The sequence below is a fragment of the Phaeodactylum tricornutum genome, chromosome 6 (genome assembly GCF_000150955.2).
Source record: "Phaeodactylum tricornutum CCAP 1055/1 chromosome 6, whole genome shotgun sequence".
NCBI lineage: Eukaryota > Bacillariophyta > Bacillariophyceae > Surirellales > Neidiaceae > Phaeodactylum > Phaeodactylum tricornutum.
This window is the reverse complement of record NC_011674.1, coordinates 179,275-197,762: the sequence shown is the minus strand read 5'-3', so window position 1 is coordinate 197,762 and position 18,488 is coordinate 179,275. Positions and strand designations below refer to the sequence as shown.

The 18,488-nt window shown below is 50.9% G+C and overlaps 9 protein-coding genes across 9 annotated transcripts; 4 read left to right on the top strand and 5 right to left on the bottom strand.

Moving 5' to 3' along the window:
* Positions 1–183: 183 nt before the first annotated feature.
* On the bottom strand, positions 184–1,000 carry PHATRDRAFT_45099 (predicted protein). The gene has a single exon (XM_002179117.1). The coding sequence runs from the start codon at positions 924–926 to the stop codon at positions 234–236; it is 693 nt and encodes a 230-aa protein (XP_002179153.1). The 5' UTR covers positions 927–1,000; the 3' UTR covers positions 184–233.
* An 800-nt stretch (positions 1,001–1,800) lies between these two features.
* PHATRDRAFT_34708 (predicted protein) lies at positions 1,801–2,490 on the bottom strand (the record flags this gene model as incomplete). Its single annotated transcript, XM_002179116.1, has 1 exon — positions 1,801–2,490. One exon carries the CDS (start codon positions 2,488–2,490, stop codon positions 1,801–1,803), a length of 690 nt encoding a protein of 229 aa, XP_002179152.1.
* Positions 2,491–3,277: 787 nt separating this feature from the next.
* PHATRDRAFT_45098 (predicted protein) lies at positions 3,278–5,604 on the top strand (the record flags this gene model as incomplete). The annotated part of the gene is made up of 3 exons (XM_002179345.1): positions 3,278–3,384; positions 3,514–4,657; positions 4,783–5,604. 3 exons carry the CDS (start codon positions 3,278–3,280, stop codon positions 5,473–5,475), a joined length of 1,944 nt encoding a protein of 647 aa, XP_002179381.1. The 3' UTR covers positions 5,476–5,604.
* Positions 5,605–5,986: 382 nt separating this feature from the next.
* PHATRDRAFT_45097 (predicted protein) lies at positions 5,987–7,229 on the top strand (the record flags this gene model as incomplete). Its single annotated transcript, XM_002179344.1, has 1 exon — positions 5,987–7,229. The coding sequence occupies one exon, from the start codon at positions 5,987–5,989 to the stop codon at positions 6,686–6,688; it is 702 nt and encodes a 233-aa protein (XP_002179380.1). The 3' UTR covers positions 6,689–7,229.
* Positions 7,181–9,558, bottom strand: PHATRDRAFT_45096 (predicted protein; the record flags this gene model as incomplete). The annotated part of the gene is made up of 1 exon (XM_002179115.1): positions 7,181–9,558. Exon 1 carries the CDS (start codon positions 9,476–9,478, stop codon positions 7,181–7,183), a length of 2,298 nt encoding a protein of 765 aa, XP_002179151.1. The 5' UTR covers positions 9,479–9,558.
* Positions 9,559–10,880: 1,322 nt separating this feature from the next.
* On the top strand, positions 10,881–12,638 carry PHATRDRAFT_54342 (predicted protein; the record flags this gene model as incomplete). The annotated part of the gene is made up of 1 exon (XM_002179343.2): positions 10,881–12,638. The coding sequence occupies one exon, from the start codon at positions 10,881–10,883 to the stop codon at positions 12,636–12,638; it is 1,758 nt and encodes a 585-aa protein (XP_002179379.1).
* A 245-nt stretch (positions 12,639–12,883) lies between these two features.
* Positions 12,884–14,701, bottom strand: PHATRDRAFT_45094 (predicted protein; the record flags this gene model as incomplete). Its single annotated transcript, XM_002179114.1, has 1 exon — positions 12,884–14,701. The coding sequence occupies one exon, from the start codon at positions 14,699–14,701 to the stop codon at positions 12,884–12,886; it is 1,818 nt and encodes a 605-aa protein (XP_002179150.1).
* Positions 14,702–14,917: 216 nt separating this feature from the next.
* PHATRDRAFT_11799 (predicted protein) lies at positions 14,918–15,172 on the bottom strand (the record flags this gene model as incomplete). Its single annotated transcript, XM_002179113.1, has 1 exon — positions 14,918–15,172. The coding sequence occupies one exon, from the start codon at positions 15,170–15,172 to the stop codon at positions 14,918–14,920; it is 255 nt and encodes an 84-aa protein (XP_002179149.1).
* A 736-nt stretch (positions 15,173–15,908) lies between these two features.
* Positions 15,909–18,283, top strand: KAS1 (beta ketoacyl-coa synthase). The gene is made up of 2 exons (XM_002179342.1): positions 15,909–16,341; positions 16,461–18,283. The coding sequence occupies exons 1-2, from the start codon at positions 16,196–16,198 to the stop codon at positions 17,950–17,952; spliced, it is 1,638 nt and encodes a 545-aa protein (XP_002179378.1). The 5' UTR covers positions 15,909–16,195; the 3' UTR covers positions 17,953–18,283.
* Positions 18,284–18,488: the final 205 nt, after the last annotated feature.

Sequence of the window (18,488 nt, the reverse complement as noted above, 5' to 3'; positions counted from 1 at the left end):
TTGTAAGGTTAAAAGAAGCAAGTGGTGATTGGATTAACTTTACATCCTAAAGCATTTTAGGAGTCGATTGTATGTAAATGTTAACAGGCGAAGCGCAGTGCGTATTCCTCTGGTGGCTTCTAGAGTACATTGAAATGCAAATTAAGTTTTCAAAGTCTATATTGTTCTATTGTTTATTGGTTTGTACAGCCTTGTCAAAAATGTGAAGGTAAACATGCGAAATGATGCACTTTTTACGCAATCATGTAAAGGGCATCGCTGTCTGGCTCTAGCCTGGAGCGAATGCAGTCTTTGGATTCTGCCAAAAACACGTTCCATTCGGCCCAATGCTCGCGCCGGGCGTAGTCAAAAGGAGTGTGCCCCCGAATGTCTTCCGCGACCAGGAGTTCGGGCGAAATCCTGCTGATTAAAGTTTTCATGAGTACCACATCTGCGGTGCTCTTCCAGCAAACATCGTGCAGAACTGAGCGGCCTAGACCATCGACAACGTTCGGCGAAACGCTGGCCTCGTCGATGAGAAACTTGACTACGTCCACTCCTCCACGTCGGCAAGCCAAATGCAGAAGTGTTTCACCATTTCGATTGCATGCTTTGAAGGACGCCGCGTCGTCTGTGAGCATACTCCGTAGCTTGGCAACATCCTTGTTACGTATCGCAGTGACTTTTTCCATGGTGTAGCCATCGAGATCGGTATCACTGATACTATAAGATGGCTTTGTTCGCAAACCTTGTTTTACATTGGAGAGCATACTACGAGCAACGTCAACAGGACTTAAAGCCTCGAATGGTTCTTCATCCGAGAGTCGTCGCTTCTTGGAAGGTGGTAAAGAATCCGCCGCGTGTAAGCTTGCACAATGCTTTTGTAGGCCATTGTCTGTGATACGAGGTGATAGTGGCGTTGACATGGTGGCAGAGATATCTATCATACTATCGTTCTCTCGTAAAGTTGACTGTGTTCAGTTTTTGTGGTCGTCAGTTATGTTCGGAATGTTTGTGTAGGTTCCTAGCACAAACAGAAAGGAGATTTGAATGACGAGCGAAGGAGCTGTGGCGAATCGGCCACGATGTCACGATTGGTTGGCAAGGCGGGAACAAGCAGATGTATACGCGACGCTTAACAAGTTTTCTCTGCGATTTTCCGAACCGCTGAGGGCAGATTGTCTGCATACGCATTCCGAAGGTTTTTTCTCTGCCTCGGTGGCGGCTGCAGTGAGGTGGTGCCACTAGGATGGGCGTCTCGTCGTTGCAGCTATGCCGGAGAGACAGATACAAATGAAATGATTGGCCAATTAGTAGTCTTTCCCGTTTTCCTTACATGGTAAAACGCTTAACTTAGAGTCGGAGTCATTTGGAGGACAGGATTACGTCAGAATATCTTCAATGCGACACAAACCGCAACTTCTTGAAGTCGTGGAGGTGTGAATCAAACGTGAAGGTGTGAATCAAACGTGAAGCCATTCCCTGACACGTAAGTGATGTATCAAAATATGCTCCTTTTTCAAAAAATCTCTTCCTGACAGATTGTCGAATATTCAAATGACATATTCGATGGATAGGTCGGTCCAGAAAAGAGCTCACTGGACAGTGGTGCTGTGCTACCGAATGTTGCGGGCACATATCTATCATCCACGAAGAACGATTATAAAAAATATCGTTGGAGCGTATGAAAGTACACGTGACAATAGGTCTTCAACCTCATTCCGATATACGAACAAATAGAGAGGTTCGTAGAAATTTGATCTATGTTGTTGATTTCATGAGTCTAAGCGTTTACGTAACTAGCAAGGAATCCGTCACGCCTTACCCCAAAATTTTGGCGGCACATAGTCTCTGGGTAATAAGCTGATCCCTGTCATTCAGGAACTGAACCCAGTCGGTCCAGTGCTCTCGCCTAGCGTAGTGATAAGGTGTGTGCCCTCGTACATCTTCCGAAAGGAGTAGCGCAGGTGAACTAGCTTTGATCAACACGTCCATAACTGCAAAATTTGGCAACGTTGTCCAACAGGCATCGTGGAGTGGGAGCCGGCCAAAGTCGTCCCGGACGTCCACTCGGACTCCGGCTTCTTCGACTAAAAACTTGACCATGCCCAAATCACTCCGTCGACAGGCCATATGGATGAGGGACTCGCCGAATCGATTGCAAGCATCTAGGCTTTTTCCATTTCTTTGGAGTGCACGCAGTTTCTCGATTTCGTTGTTCCGTATTGCCTTGACGACTTCCAAATCGTAGGCGTCCGTGGCTTCGGGACTGGGTTTACTGAACATGCATCGGTTCGGTCTTTGCAAGATCTTCTGACCAGTTTCGGATCGTGCGAAAATAGCCTTCAGTTGGGTTACTGGGAGTGGCTCTTCTTTTTGTTGCGGCTGTGTCACGGAGACTGCTGGATGGACGGGGACTTGACTTACGAGAGCACTGGTGGAGAGGATCGCACGGGCGGCCAACTCTCGGGTAGTGGGAAGCGGAGCCGCTACCGGCAGTGGCATAATCATGGTGCGTTTCAAGGAAAACACTGCTTGTGTGTAGTTTAGGACTGCAGAGAAGGTATCTGTCAAAGTTGTAATGTTAGTTTCGGTACGCAGAGATTTTTATAGTATCTTGTGGTTTCTCGATGACGGAACGCCTCGGAAGTTGGTTCCGATGGTTTGGTTCGTTGCTTCGCTCGTACTTGGAGCTACGGGGGTTGGTAGTTTCTACTGGACAAACGGGTGAAAATGCTCCAGTCGCAGGCATCACGGTACGGAGTAGTTACACACCACAGTCGCCATCAAGGTTTGCGGGGTCGACGTGGTGCAGAGAAGAATACGCCACCGGCGGAGAAGGGGTACGTGGTGAGGAGTTTTAGCTGGTCCAGCTACGATGGTCATAAGTACTATCTAGACTGCCAGATGGTGTTCTTGCATTTAATAATGTTGGAACCGACAGTCACTCAAGTGTGTTTCCAATTATAGGACAAAAGCAAGTGAAAAGAAACTTAAACACAACTCTAGAAAACAAAGTATTTTTCTTGGCATCTAATTTTCCTCTTTTCCGAAGTACTTTCTTTTATAATTATTGTAGTTGAACCCATGGATTCGACAGTATTTCGAGAGAACCTTGCGTCAACAGTACCGTCAGGAGAAGGTCCAGCTACCTCTCTCGTACGCTGAAACCTCCATGTCCGGTCGTTTGTCCACCTTCGACACAGGTTCATTGCAATAAAAGTCGCGGTGAGACATATATATATAGACCGTCGCACAAACGTACGTCTCTCCGACGAATTACGATCGAATTCGAAAAATGGCAGTGCGCGCGCCCAAATTGGAGAGCCGTTGGCATCCCGAGCGGTACTTGGCGAATGACCATGACAAGTCGGGGGGGTACCGCCGCCGAGTTCCGTTCCCAAGGTGTGAGACAGTAGGGTGCGGTACGATCTACGGCATTCGAAGCAACACAAACGTTGGTACGCCAACGAGGCCATGAAGGATGGCACCGTCCACAAGTACCATAGATCGAAGACACGACAGTCCTCCCAGCATGTTGCGCAATCGAGGCGGACAGCAAGTTCCAGTATCGTACTACGCAACGAGTCCGGAGTCGTCTCCGAGAGAGAACGGGTATCTTAACCCGGATCCTATTGTAGAAGGAATTGACGAAAGGATTCCGCAGTCTGCGTCGGGGAGAAATCACCTATCCAGAATATCTAACAGAACAGTGAGAAACCATGCTTCCCTGATAATGAGCCACGGTGTACATAGCCGCGTTCCGTGTCCGACACCTGTGGTGGTGGTGCAACCAACTATGGAAGTCGCGACTTCCGGTGCCACGCGACTTTACGCCTCCCTCCTCGCTTCCCTCCTCGTGAGCATTATTCTCTACAATTTGACATCGAATGACACGAACATCACCATCACTAAGGCGTACAACCCGACGGATCGATTCCATCTCCCGCCGCAATTGCCACACCAGTTGCCTTCCAACGATCCGTCGGCGTACACGTTTGATTCCTTTTTTCTCATACTCATGCGATTCCTACTCTTGACGACCGTGGTCGTCAACGTTGCTTACGTAGTCGCCTTTTCTCAGCAATCCTTGGCTTCTCGATCCTTGTGTCTATCTTCCTCAAGATGGCCAGCTCAATCGCGTTGCTACCAATCCGCGAGTCCGGGCGATTCCACGACGACGACGACCGTTCCGTCAACGAACGGTCCACGCCGTGGATACGCACTGGAAGACGACTTCCACCTCCTCACGGACGAAACACTCCGCTCCGTTGAATTGGATCGCCGGGAACGACAGGACTACTCCATGCAGCGCGTGGCTTTGCGCACGGGCGTGGTAGCATCCGAAACGCCGGCATCGTCCGGGTTGCTGGATCCACCGTCCCTCACGTTGGGCCGCGCCCTCGTTCTGGCCGCCGCCGCTATTTACGGCACCAATTTTGCGGCCGTCAAGCTACTCGACGAAGCCATGCCCATGGCACTCAGCGCCGCTCTTCGATTCTCACTAGCAGCCGTCGTCGTTACCTCCATTGTCCTCGCCAATGAACGGAAAACGAACAATCCGCAGACCCGAGAAACACGCTGGGGCGCAACCCTCGCCGGTGCAGAAGTCGGAGCCTGGTACTGTATCGGGTATATTTGCCAAGCGTCGGGACTGCACACCTCGGATGCGAGTAAGGTACGGACGACGAGATGTCTAGTGGCGCGTTCGTATATCTTTGTGTGTACTGACTGGTAAAGCGTAACAAACAAGCACGAGTCTTACCCACTCTTCTTGTTTTGGAAATTGTATCTCTTTTGCAGAGCGCATTTTTCAATGCACTGGCCGTCATTGTGGTCCCCTTGCTCGATTCCTTCTTCAAGGGCAAAAAACTGGGGGGCCGCGGTCTCGCCTCGGTCGCCATGGCCATTGGCGGAGTTGCCCTCTTGCAAATGGGTCCGGCCTTGACCGGGACATCCGTCGGCACCAGCCCCGCGGATTTTCCCGTTTCGGCGGGAGACATGTTCTGTCTCGCGCAGGCGCTCTTTTTTGGTATCGGCTACTGGAGATTGGAGGCTGCGGCGACCCAATTTCCGCATCAGGCCTCGCGCATTACCGCTGGCCAGCTCTGCGCGGTGGCCGCGGGGTCAGTGCTCCTGTTCGTGGGGGCGGATGATCTACCCACTCTACAAGCACTCGAACACTGGTTGACCGACGGCTTCATCGTCAAGACTATCATTTGGACCGGACTGTTCTCCACCGCGTTGGCCTTGTATTTGGAAACCGTCGCACTCAAAGTCGTGTCGGCCACGGAATTGACGGTCCTCATGACGAGCGTATCGTTGTGGGGATCAGCCTTTGCCTACGTGACCATGGGCGAAATGCTGGATCGACTGGGACTCCTCGGTGGTCTCTTGATTTTGACGGGATGTGTCCTCTCGTCGACGGGTGGCAGTCCCAACGCTATCGGCAACAGCAAAGACTTTCTCAATAAAGACAGTGACCATGCGTCGTAAAGGAATGGCCAAGCGATGACTCATTGTCTCGGGCGACCACACTTTTTTGGGCGTTGTTGCTCGGGTCGTCCCGTCGACACGGGTACTATCGGAACAAGATAGACCGATATAAATACCATTGTATACAGTAGCGATACTAGAAATATTTACTTTTACAACCAAATTGGAAACGGAGGAAAGCATCATCCAATCGTTGCTTGTGAGTTCTTGCTCTTTGGTTCCGTAGCCCTACGTTGCTTGCCATCGTTTTTACGAAGGGGACTGACGGTGCCTGTTCATCAAAAACGTGAAGAATGGTGGACAGTTTAATTGTAAAAAAAATTGGGGCAGTGGCCTTTTACCCCGTTTATTTGCCCCTCGGCCCTTTCAGTACGCAGCACGCATCAGTGTCGCGTTGTCTACACTGCTCGAGACTAAACTGTATGCGAGTCTAGGCAGTGTGCTCCTCTCTCAGAAGCCAAAACTCACGAATCGAGACCTGGGGACGTGTCGAAGATCGTGTTTTGGTTTCATGACATCTTCTATTGGAAATATCCCGGTATTGGATATCCGTCTGTTTTATTCCAACCCACACCATTTCGTCGATCAATTGTGCCAGGCATGCCATTGCGTTGGTTTCTTCCTCCTGCGTCACGACTTGCCCCCCGCCTTGGCCGAGCGACAATTGGACGTCACCAGACAGTTTTTCGAAAAGCCCCTTTCGGAAAAGATGAAGATTTCCTACGAAACGAGGGCGTCCTTTCGTGGGTACATGAAGCTGGGTATGGAAAATACGGCAGGACGGACCGACTTGCGGGAACAAGTCGAGTACGCCGTAGAGTATGACACGAGCAGGTTTCTTAAAGAAGCTGCGTCGTGGCCGGCGTACAATCGGCTTCGAGCCCAAAATCCCTGGCCTGACGACGAAACCGAAACATCCTTTCGACGGACCACAACCGACTTTGCATCCCACGTCTGTCGAATTGCTGAAATTCTGCGGGAAGCGCTGTGTTTGGCACTAGGGATGGAAGGGAATGCTCTAGATTGTTTTTTTGCTGAGCCTCACTGGGCACTTAAATTGGTTTCGTACCCTCACGTTGCCGATGAGTCGGGAAAGGATTCGTTTGGAGTCGGATCCCACACGGATACAAACTTTCTCACAATGGTCCTTCAAGATGATGTGGGTGGCTTACAAGTCTTCTCACAAGGGAATTGGATTGACGTTACGACGTAGTTTGGAGCAAACGTCTTGGTCTGCAACCTTGGAGAACAAGCCGAAATATTGAGCTCGGGATACTTTCTGGCCACGCCGCACCGGGTACTCTCCAATACACAGTCACAGAAAGCACGAACATCAGTGCCTCTCTTCTATAATCCTAGTCTCGACGCGGCTATCACTCCGATGCAACATGGTTTGTCAGAGCGACTATGCTGGACTCGCGGCGAAAGACCTGAATGGCGAGATGAAACGCAGCAACTAAATAAAATGTTGACGAGTGTTGGAGAGAACACATTCAAGAGTCTAGCTCGGTCTCACCCGGTAACCTTTGCTCGGCATCATGCAGATCTTGAGCTACTTGACGATGGGCGCATCATCCAACGATAAAGTGCAGCACAATGCAATTAGCGCCCATAGAGCTAGCCCAAGTTCAGAGACTATCGATTCTGGATCCACGTCATTGCAATTAATTTGCAAATGTCAATGTAAACAAGGCATCCAGTAAATTCATCGACTAGACGACATTTTCGTCATGTCGACCTCGCAAATGAGGCTTACGTGATCACTCGGTATTCTTTCACTTGGCATTGCGGTATCTCGGGTAACGTCGCGCATGGATGGCATTGGGCCACTTTTCAGAGGTATCAGATCGGGACTTACAAGGATATGATCTAGCGTGCCTCGGAATCCGCGTTCGAGACCACCGATAAAGTGAGTAAAAGCTGGTGTTTCTGACAGCGCCGACCTTAGGATCGGAAAAGAATCGGGTAGCGAAAGCGACGGAAAATCGTCGTCAAATGCATTTGGGGAATCAGGTTGTCGCCATTGACGGCTCCATCGGAATCCATTTAGGTCTGTTCGTAGATTCCGAAAGTTCTTTGGGACGATGCGGTCAATAAGTAGCTTACCTGGAGAATTTGTTAACGAGCTGTTCATGTCTCCGCACAATACGATACCACCATCTTTCGTTTTCAACGATTCGGACAATTCCCGGCAAATCAAATACATTTGCATGAGGCGTATATGTGATGCATCGGGATGGTAGAAAAGGTGTGTGTTGGCAACCCAAATTGTCTTCGTGTCGCCTTTGACCTGTAGAGGAACTAAGTGGAGGATGTGACCCAACTTTGCAGCAACAATATAACGTAAATCTCGGCGCTTGCCTAGCAAACCGGCAATATCATTCAAGGCAGTCCACTCCTGATCGTCGGTCTTGCTTTCGAAAGGGAACATGTCACGGATCAGGTGGGATTTTTTATTTGATTCCGGCACTGGATCGAATCGAGTGGTCAACCAGAACGTCGCGCATCCTTCCCGGCTTCCTTCATTCTCCTTACTTGTGAAAAACCCGTCGTATCCAGCGTAGCGAAGCGCAGACTTAAATAATGTTTCGTACACGTATTCGTCGACTTCTTGCAAACAAACAACATCGGCTTGATGCGCCAGTATCTCGTGTAAAATTAGAGGCAGTCGGCGTTCACGCTTTAGCACTTGGGGCGTCAAGTATTCCGCGTAGGAGTGGGCCACCTTACCGGACACGCCAAAATCAAAGGCGTTTTGATCGGCCAGGACATTGTACGTCATGATTCGTAACGGTGCATCGCTCGCTTCCCCTGAAGACCGATCACAACGCGGAGCTATCCATTTGGGTCGCAAACTCAATATCAGATTCTCCGGTAAAGGCTGGACCAAAGTCGAAAATTGGTACGCTTCTTGACATCCCGCGCCGTCGTGCTGCCCTTTGCGTATCGGGGTGACAAGGATTGCCACCGATTTGCCCAAATCTGCTTCAGTGGGTGTGTACGAATGAGAGTTTGATTGCAGAAGTTGTCCATTCACGTACCAGTCGACCATGCACTGGTCCGATTTGTACATGGTTTCTGTCTGGACAACTATTGGTACGCTGGGATACAAATAGGATTCCCAATCCGAAAAAGTGCGTACTGTTGTCACTGTCGGTGGGCAACTTTCTACCGCAAACGTCAAGGTCTGAGGCACGGATGAAGAACCGTCCATTTCGCTGAGCTCGACATCTACCAAAGATATTTGTATCGCCAAAGGTGTATATCTGGCCTCGCTCCAAGCATTGTAATTGGTCAAAGACTGGCAATCCCATGGTGTAGTGGGCACGCCACTTTCGGGGTCGACCTTCCAAATAGTGGCGTTGCAAGAGAGTTGAGTGTTTCGGGCTTTGTATGCTCTGGTGCGTTTGTGGCAGTGTTTGGTACTTTCGGAGAGTTTTTTAAAAAGCGACAACCCCATGCGTGCTAGCGTCTTTTCCAGTGTTTCGGAAGAGTGACGTTGCATGTGAATGTGCGTCGCAGTGGCAGCCACCACCGACGACGACTCCCCGGAAGATCCAGTAGTGTCCATACCGCCCCGTGCAGATTGAGGGTACACGTATACATCCAGAGTAGTCCAGTTCTGCTCGGAGGAATATTCCGTCCCTAACAGTGAAGCGCCGACCGCAGCGTCGGTCGACTGCGTGATCGGTACGGACGCCCGATGCGCAAGGTAGCCCGCGCCGGCTTTGAGAAGCGTCGGATCCATACGTGGACCACGAATATCGTGATGCAAATCAAAGGCGGCGTTGCAAGCATTGGGAGGGAGAATTCTAGCCACAATGCGGCCATCGTAGGTAGCCGTCGCTTTCGATGTCATTCTACGGCTTGTTGTCGTTGTCGAAGAAGGGGCGATAGCAAGAGGCCCGTGCGTCACGGTGGGACCGGAAAATAGCGTCGGAATCTGCAGTAGTAGTAGTTGTTGGGTAGTGAGTGTCCTGGCACCGCTTGCCAATTTGTACATCCCAGCTTGACGACGGTCCCCGATCAACCAGACGTATAAGGCGTCTAGACTAGAACGGATCGGTAGTATGAACGGTGTTAGGACAAGGCTGATTGATATGGGTGGAGTCGCTTCATGGTCGACCCTTTGCCAACCATCCTTCTTATTCAGACATCCACTCGTGACTTGAGTGATGTGTGGGAATGATCGAATTGATGGGATGACTCACTGTCCCATCACAACTTCGACCATGACGAAGTACGTCGAAGCAGAATTGCCCCAAGGCGACTGACTACGAATCCTACCTAAAAGTTTGCATCGGAAGCTATGAGACGTCGTTGACCTTCCATAGATTTCGTCCAGGGATTTCTTCTTGCTCGTCATGTTACGAAAGTGGTTCGCAATCAGCCTACACTTTTACCCGTTGTTACGCACTCCAGCACGGGCATTTACGACTCGACCGTCGCATTCTCTCTTACGCCCGATGGCGGTTCATGCCCCCAACATCATGAGCCACCACGACAATGTTCGAGTCGAACTCTTCTTCAAGTCCTCAGACGAATTAAAGAAACGCGTAACTTGGCTAGTATCGCAAGACATGAAAGCCTTTAATGTTGTCAACAAACACAAGGACGATTCCTTGGTGGACTGGGCGAGTCAGATTCGCAGCGTGTGTCCGGATGCGGACGTTTGCGTCCACTATGCTCTCAAAAATCAAAAGGTCTCGCGAGGTTCACCGCGGGATCACTTTCAAAAACTGCAAAAGTTCTGGTCGTCGTTGCCATACGAACACACTATTTTGCTCGTCTCGGGGAGTCAGTCGACGGAGGAGTGGAATTCTGCAGTAGCATTGCAAAAATTGAAGGAAGTGGGGTCGGATCGCAAAGTAGCCGTGGCATATAATCCATTCTTTCCCGATCAAGAAGATCGCCATAATGAATGGTTGCGTTTGGAGCAAAAGATTGCGTCGGGACTGGTCGGCAAGATTTATTTACAGTTTGGTACCGACCCATATTTGCTGGAGAAAGCGTTGCATAAGCTGCAACCGCTTTGTGAGAAGCACGAGATTCAACTAGCCGCTAGTGTATTTCTTCCCACAAAGCAATTAATTGCTCAGCAAAACTTCCGTCCATGGAAGGGCGTCTACTTGTCGGACAATTTCCTTGCAGGACCCGAGCAGGCTCGACACATTGTCGTACGCCTCCTTTGTTTGCATCGCAAATACAATGTCCAACCACTGATCGAAGCTCCCGGTGTTCGGAAAGAAAGTGATTTGGAATTGGTCAAATCGATCCTACAAGCACGTGATGATGACGAGGACGAAAGTGGCGATAGTACGCCCAAAGACAATCCAGTGGCAAACAATCGAAAATCCACCGGGAAGACGCAAAGCAAAAACGAACATCTCGTCAAGAAGCAAAAGATGTCGAATAGCGACCATGGTGGCAAACAGCGGATCCTTGCACCAGCGGTCCAAGCGCATTCCTTATCAAGGCCAGCTGTCGTTCTCTTTGGAACTCATGACATCCGAATTCACGATAACGAGGCCTTGCTGTTGGCCTGCCATCACAACCACGTATTGCCGGTTTTTCTATGGCAAGTACCGGTCCACCATTGGGGAGCTCGTGGCGCCCTGCAAGTCGTGTTGAAAGAAGCATTGCACCAGCTTTCACTACAGCTTTCACAAGAAAGTATCAATCTACCTCTGGTGTGCGGCAATACGGCGGACAGTGTTTCGGAGCTCTGTAAAATTGCTTCTGAGATTGGCGCGAGTGCAGTCTATTGGAATCGCGAGATGACACCTGAAAGCAGGGAAATGGAGAGGCACAGAGCCACAAGTTTGAAGCAACTCGATATCGCAGCTGTAGCATGTCAATCGGCCCTACTCTACGATGTCGAGAAACTTGAACTTGACGAGGGGTTTCATGGTGGTCACTGGGGCACGCTGATGCCGTTTAAGAGGGCTTGCGAAAAGCAACTTGGAAAACCGGATCGACCGATTTTGATGAAAGAGTCGCTGGCTTGCCTATACTCCGTCGCTCCGCCTCCGCAAGACTGTAAATCCGTACCCATCGAGGAACTCGGCTTCGAGACCGTGCCGCCTTCCACAAAGTGGGATGAGCCCATTCGAGAGCGATTCCCAATGATACATTACTTGGCTCAGCGGAGACTGGACCACTTTCTTATAAAAGGGCTACCTCTGTATGAAAGTGACCGAAGTCGGGCAGACATGGAATACGCGACTTCGCAGCTTTCAGTGTACCTTCGTATTGGTATCATATCACCACGAGAGCTATACTGGAGGATTGAGGACAGCTCACTGAGCCCTGAGGCGAAGAAAACGTTTGCCCGTCGACTAATCTGGCGTGAGCTGGCGTACTATCAACTATTCTGTTTTCCAAAGATGAGGGACAGATCGATACGCAAGCACTATGAAGCATCGGAATGGGTCACGGGTGACGAAGAGAAAGGCAGATTCAATGCATGGAAGAGAGGGTTGACTGGCTATCCGTTGGTGGATGCTGGGATGCGTGAACTCTATACAACTGGTTACTTGACCCAATCCGTGCGGATGGTTGTCGCGTCATTTCTTGTCGAGTATCTTCGAGTCGACTGGACCAAAGGAGCAGAATGGTTCCACTACACTTTGGCCGACGCCGATAGCGCGATCAATTCGATGATGTGGCAGAACGCTGGGCGGAGCGGCATCGACCAGTGGAATTTTGTTTTGAGTCCTGAGAATGCATCCCAAGACCCATACGGAGAATATACTCGCAAATGGGTCCCCGAGCTTTCTCCGTTGCCATTGCAATACTTACAGCGACCTTGGCAGACGTTTGAAGGTGATCTTCGTATGGCCGGTATCGTCCTTGGTGAAACATACCCACATAGAATTGTTCAGGACCTCAAGGGTGAACGACAAAAAAGTGTCGAGAGCGTTCTTGCAATGAGAAGGCGATCGCAAGAAAAAAATGATGAAAATGGATACGACTTGATCGACCTTCCTTCGGGCATCGAAACGGTCGTTTTTACGAAGAAAGAGTACCGTATTGATCGGTTGGGCAAAGTGCTCCAGGGAAAACCAAAGACCGCTACTTCAACAGTCAAGCGCCGAAAAACAAAACGTACAACGAAAACAGATGGGAGAAGAAAGAACCGGCTGCCATCAAGTCTCGCATAACCTCACGCTTTAAAGGTTTGGGTGAGCAAAGAACATCGTTCTGCTTTTATAGACCTTGTCGGTAGAGGCCATTAGAAAGGATGGGGGTACGCTACATCAGCATGTCTATGCTGGATACAACATCCGTCTTACCGTGCAACCTAAACGTTGGCGTGCACTTTGGAGTCTGTTCGACAAGATAGAATACGAACTTCTATTTCACGTACGGCTTTCGAAACCAAGGCCTATCGTTTTGTTAAACTTCTTTAGACACCAGGCGTTCCCATGAAAGCGGGACTTTTGGCCGGAGCTAGAAGTAGAGCCATCCGATCACGAGGTCCCCTTGGGATGATGTAGGGGAGAACTTGGAAGTCCTCGTCCGGAGAAACGGTAGCGGACCACAGTTCCACGGTAGGCAAGAGCAAGACATACTGCTTCATCCCGTTTTCGTTCGTCACTTCCTCGAAAGATGTCGTTTCCAGACTTTTCGGGTTCCACGCATTCTTTACCATGTATATATACTTGGCACGTTCGTTCGCCTTTTGGACGGTAGGCCAAGTCGTATCAAAATAAATAGTCTGCTCCATGAGAATTTCGAGGTCCTTGGTTTCGTGAAAGTGCGGCTCACTGATAGAAATATAGACTGTAAAGCCCTTTCCATTGCTGCCGTTTATATCCTTACTCTTTGTGAGCGGATTGGCAACTTGACGTCCAAATTGATTTCTCAATCGATTCACTTCAGCGCTGTTTAAGCCCAGTCGACCACTATTGGTTCCGATGCTTCCGGAGCCGCCCCTAGGTTCGTCGGGAGGAGGACCGTCTCGTTTACCGTCACCACCGGAACCAGTACCACAACTGGTCGTCAGTTGCGAGAAAGCGTGAATCATATTGAGTGGATTAAGTACGGATGCCGGTGGAGACACAAGATGGTGGTTTGTGGGCGTTGCCAAGACGCGCCTGTTCTTGGTAAAAGGTGTCTGACGCATTTCGCTCCCTGCGTCTTTGTTTTGTTCGAGTAGAACGATTTCGTCCCCGAGACCGACTCCGTCGGCCTTATCGTATCCGCCGTTGACAGCCAAGCAAGATTGGCAAACATCAAAGTCACAGAGCTCACACGTGTATAGGATTTTTGTCAATCGCGCCGTTCCGCGTACGAGACAAAGACTGCAAACGACAGTATCGCCGCGATTCTTGGACCCATTATATTTCAGGTGGCTGGTACGTGCCAAGTAATGCGTGTGCACCGAAGGAAAGTCGTGAATGTGCAAAACTTGTTGTTGGTCTTTTTCTACAAGGCGACCGGCCTGATTGGGGTTCGTGGAGTTGTAGAGGAAGTTTGGCGGAGTAGGAAAGAGCGGTTGCTGCATCCGCCACAGCTTTTCCGTGGGCGTGGACGGCTTCGCGCCGGTGACAGCCGTAGTCGGTGGTGACCAGGTACTACTTTTCGGCGTCCACGGAGTGGCATCCGCCCGTAACGTCGAGTATTTTGCTAGTGAAGGTGGCGGTGCAACGCACTCCCCACCGTCGCCAGGCTTATCCGCAGGGAACAACGTTTTGTTTGCAGTACTCATCCAATTTGGGAATCGGGCGGAAGTGCTGTGCCTGAAAGTAACAGGTGAGGATCGACCAATGACATCCGCGGACCCGCCTCCCGAATCCTTCCTGGAAAAGGGTGTGGCAATCGACCGAGGGGTCTCCATCGAATACGGATTGCGTTTCGCGGCGGATGCTTTCGGGGAAGCAAAGCCGTGATTGTTAGCACTGTGCGGGGCCTGGACACCGGCACCGTCCCTAGCAAGGTTTTCCTCTTGAGAGGAAGGGACCCAAGACACGGGAGAAAAAAGACGCAAGGTGGGGGAAGCCAGAGCCACTTTTGGTAATGAAGCCCCTACGAGACAATGAACTGGATTGGACGGGTCGATGAGTTGACGCAAGGGCGCTCGTCCCGAGGAAGACGAGGAGGGCGAGACGCAACAGGCTTGGAAATCCCTGCAAGGGACTTCCACGGCAGCGGCATTCTCGTTGGCAACTGGAGAAGGGACAACGGTACCCACAGGGTCGGTAAGGTCATTCGTAAAGTCCATTGTGTGTTATTCGGAGTCGAAACTTATTCCACAAAATCGCAACTAGAGAAAAACCAGCAAATTCACCATCGAAGGAACCGCGGCACAAAAAAAGGAGGCAACAACCCCGGAACATTAATTCCATTCTAAGTATACGGTTATAGTCAATAGTCTCGTTTTTCAAATTTCAAATTTCTCTCCGTCTGGGTGCGACCAACACGTGCCGTGTATGAATGACTACAGGACGTGCACCACGTTGCGTTTACGGTTACTCTCGAGTCGGGTCATGGAGACAACCCCGTCGGCTTTGGCGAAGAGTGTGTGATCCTTACCCATTCCCACGTTGGTGCCCGCCCGGAACTTTTGACCCCGCTGTCGGACGAGAATATTACCCGCAATCGCCGACATATTGGGCCAGATCTTGATGCCGAGGCGTCGTCCGATGGAATCCCGACCGTTGCCCGACGAGCCGCCGGCTTTCTTGGTCGCCATCGTCCGGACTGTCGTGACGGACGTTGCGGAGCCTGGCGTGACGGCCGTTCGTGCCAACGTACCGAATACTTTACTGTACATGGTCAGGGGACACTAGAAGTAGCGGTAACGGTACCGGCAGCCGTAGCAGCAATAGACGGAGTACCGGAAGCTTTGTCCACACGAGAACGAGACGACGACTTGTTTGCGCTCTACTGCGAACGCCAAGCGCGATCACGTTTCCTGTTGGACAAGCAACCGCAGCGTCTCAATCCCTGCGTTGCGTCCTACGTACCGTTCTCTACACGAGTGTACCTGTCCGCACATCCGAATCATCCGTCCTTCCGACAATCCATCGACGAAGCGGCGGGGAGGTCGGACGGACCGTTCAACCCAACATTCCGCCAACGATTTTTTAAATTTGCACAGTCATATTCAAATCAGTCTTCTACGAGTATGTGTCGATGTCGGATGGACGGGGCGCGGTTGTCATCACGTCCCAACGTTGAGGACGTGGTGTCGGACAAAGGACAGCTTCTCGTCACGGACCGTCCAAAGCACATTTACATAGAGATTGACAGCGAGTCTGTGTCGTACGGTATCTGCCTTCTACCTCTACCGGTCAACGTGGCCTCCGCGCTATCTCATTGACAGTAAATCGCTCTACGAATAGATAAGAGAGACACACATGCGTGTGCGTCCAAAGCAGAAGTGCGACAGTACGCACATTTCGAACGACGACCACACTTTGGGAAAGGATCAATTTCGTCACCATCCCCTTCCTCTTCGACAACCCGAAACCCCGACGGATCACTCGCTACTCCCCCTCCTCTGTGTGTGTACACGCACTTATTCTCTCGTCGAACTTCTTTCTACCCAAATTCGTCGTTTGGCACTGCGCAGTAAACGTTTCCTCCGCGGTTACTAATTTCCCGAACTCGCCGCGTGTTGGATACCTTTTCGTCTCCAGATCAACCTAGAATCTTCTCTCCAAACAAACAGAGATATCACTGTCTCGAAGACAAACAGTACCAACCCATCACTATGGCTCCGCAACAACGAAACCCCGTACTCAATGAAGACGGAAACACGGGGATGCGACGGGTGGACTCCGAGGCTTCCGACATGAGTGAACTCGGCAACGATACACGAGCGCAAGACTATCGCATCCGTAAGAGTTCCTTGATTGGGTACGTCTTCGACCTTTGCTGTACCGTTCTCGACACGACTGCGAGGTGTTCGGTACAGCCTCTGTGAATCGACACTCTTGACTCACCTACTGCTCCTTGTCCTTTGTCAACAACTTTAGAATGATCGACTGGGGGCACGTTATGGTGTCCCATCTTCCCTTGCTCATGGTCGTGGGTATCCTGACGCTGGTGGCGCAGATTGTGCACCAGGTTGTAATTGAACTCGGTCTGCAAAACATTGACTGGTCCGTGCAGACCGTGTCGACCATCTGTCACGCCATCAAGGAGCTCTTTCGCGATTTGTACGCTTCCATTATGGAAAGTCGCGGCTTTGACTTATTCTCCCCCGCCGTCAAAACCACCGCCCTCCTGTTGTTCCTCGGCGCCTGGTGGATGAGACGCAAGAGCCCCGTCTATCTTTTGTCCTTTGCAACCTTCAAGGCCCCGGATTCTTGGAAAATGTCGCACGCACAGATTGTGGAAATTATGCGCCGTCAAGGGTGCTTTTCCGAAGACTCGCTCGAATTCATGGGCAAAATTCTGGCGCGCTCGGGTACCGGCCAAGCCACGGCTTGGCCTCCGGGCATAACCCGCTGTCTACAGGACGAAAACACCAAAGCTGATCGGTCCATCGAAGCGGCACGCCGCGAAGCCGAGATCGTCATCTTTGACGTCGTCGAAAAGGCTCTCCAAAAAGCCCGCGTCCGGCCCCAAGACATTGACATTCTCATTATCAACTGCAGTTTGTTCAGCCCAACTCCCTCGTTGTGCGCCATGGTACTGTCCCACTTTGGCATGCGCAGCGACGTTGCCACCTTCAATTTGTCCGGCATGGGCTGTTCCGCCTCGCTCATTAGCATCGATCTCGCCAAATCCCTCTTGGGCACCCGGCCGAATAGCAAGGCCCTCGTGGTGAGTACGGAAATCATCACGCCCGCCTTGTACCACGGCAGCGACCGGGGCTTTTTGATCCAAAACACGCTCTTCCGCTGCGGCGGAGCCGCCATGGTGTTGAGCAATTCCTGGTACGACGGTCGCCGCGCCTGGTACAAGCTGCTACACACGGTCCGGGTGCAGGGCACCAACGAAGCCGCCGTCTCGTGCGTCTACGAAACCGAAGACGCCCAGGGACATCAGGGTGTACGCTTGAGTAAGGATATCGTCAAGGTGGCGGGCAAATGCATGGAAAAGAACTTTACCGTTTTGGGTCCGTCCGTGCTACCGCTGACGGAGCAAGCCAAGGTGGTGGTGTCGATTGCCGCCCGGTTTGTTCTGAAAAAGTTCGAAGGGTACACGAAACGCAAGGTACCGTCGATTCGGCCGTACGTGCCGGATTTCAAACGCGGCATCGACCACTTTTGTATCCACGCCGGGGGACGTGCCGTGATTGACGGTATCGAAAAGAATATGCAGCTGCAAATGTACCACACCGAGGCGTCGCGTATGACGCTACTGAATTACGGCAACACGAGCAGCAGCAGTATCTGGTACGAGTTGGAGTACATTCAGGACCAGCAAAAGACGAATCCGCTGAAAAAGGGCGACCGGGTATTGCAAGTGGCGTTCGGGTCCGGCTTCAAGTGCACGTCCGGGGTGTGGCTCAAGCTCTAAACGTGCACCCGAAGGCACCGCTGGTATGCTTGGATGGGGGGTTTGATGGGACTCTACGAACGAATCTTCGCTACGCAAACTTACATATATACACACACACACACACACACACCGACCGACACACTTTCTCTCTCTCTCCGTTTATGGTTGACACTATCTACACTTACTGTTACTACATTTTGCCTCAACTGGACTAGAACTTCTCTCATTGTCAAAATTTGGAAGGGTTCTTGCGTGGTTGCACTTTATTCTGTAGCTAGACGCGTTTCAACTTACTACCTAAACGGTACAACGTTGAATGGGACTAAGAACCTAGGCTAGGATTGCATCCAAATACATATATAAGTAAAAGGCACATTGTGACTAGAGAGTAGCGGTAGGGAGCTCGGCTTTGGTGAAGAGTGACGTTTGTTCTTTACCATCCCACAACTGTACGAATCCACTCCAGGTATCGTGGAAAAATGGAAGGGTACTGACTGACCGGGAAGTAGTAACTGTAAATCCTGTTTACATATCCGATTCGATGGATTGTTTGT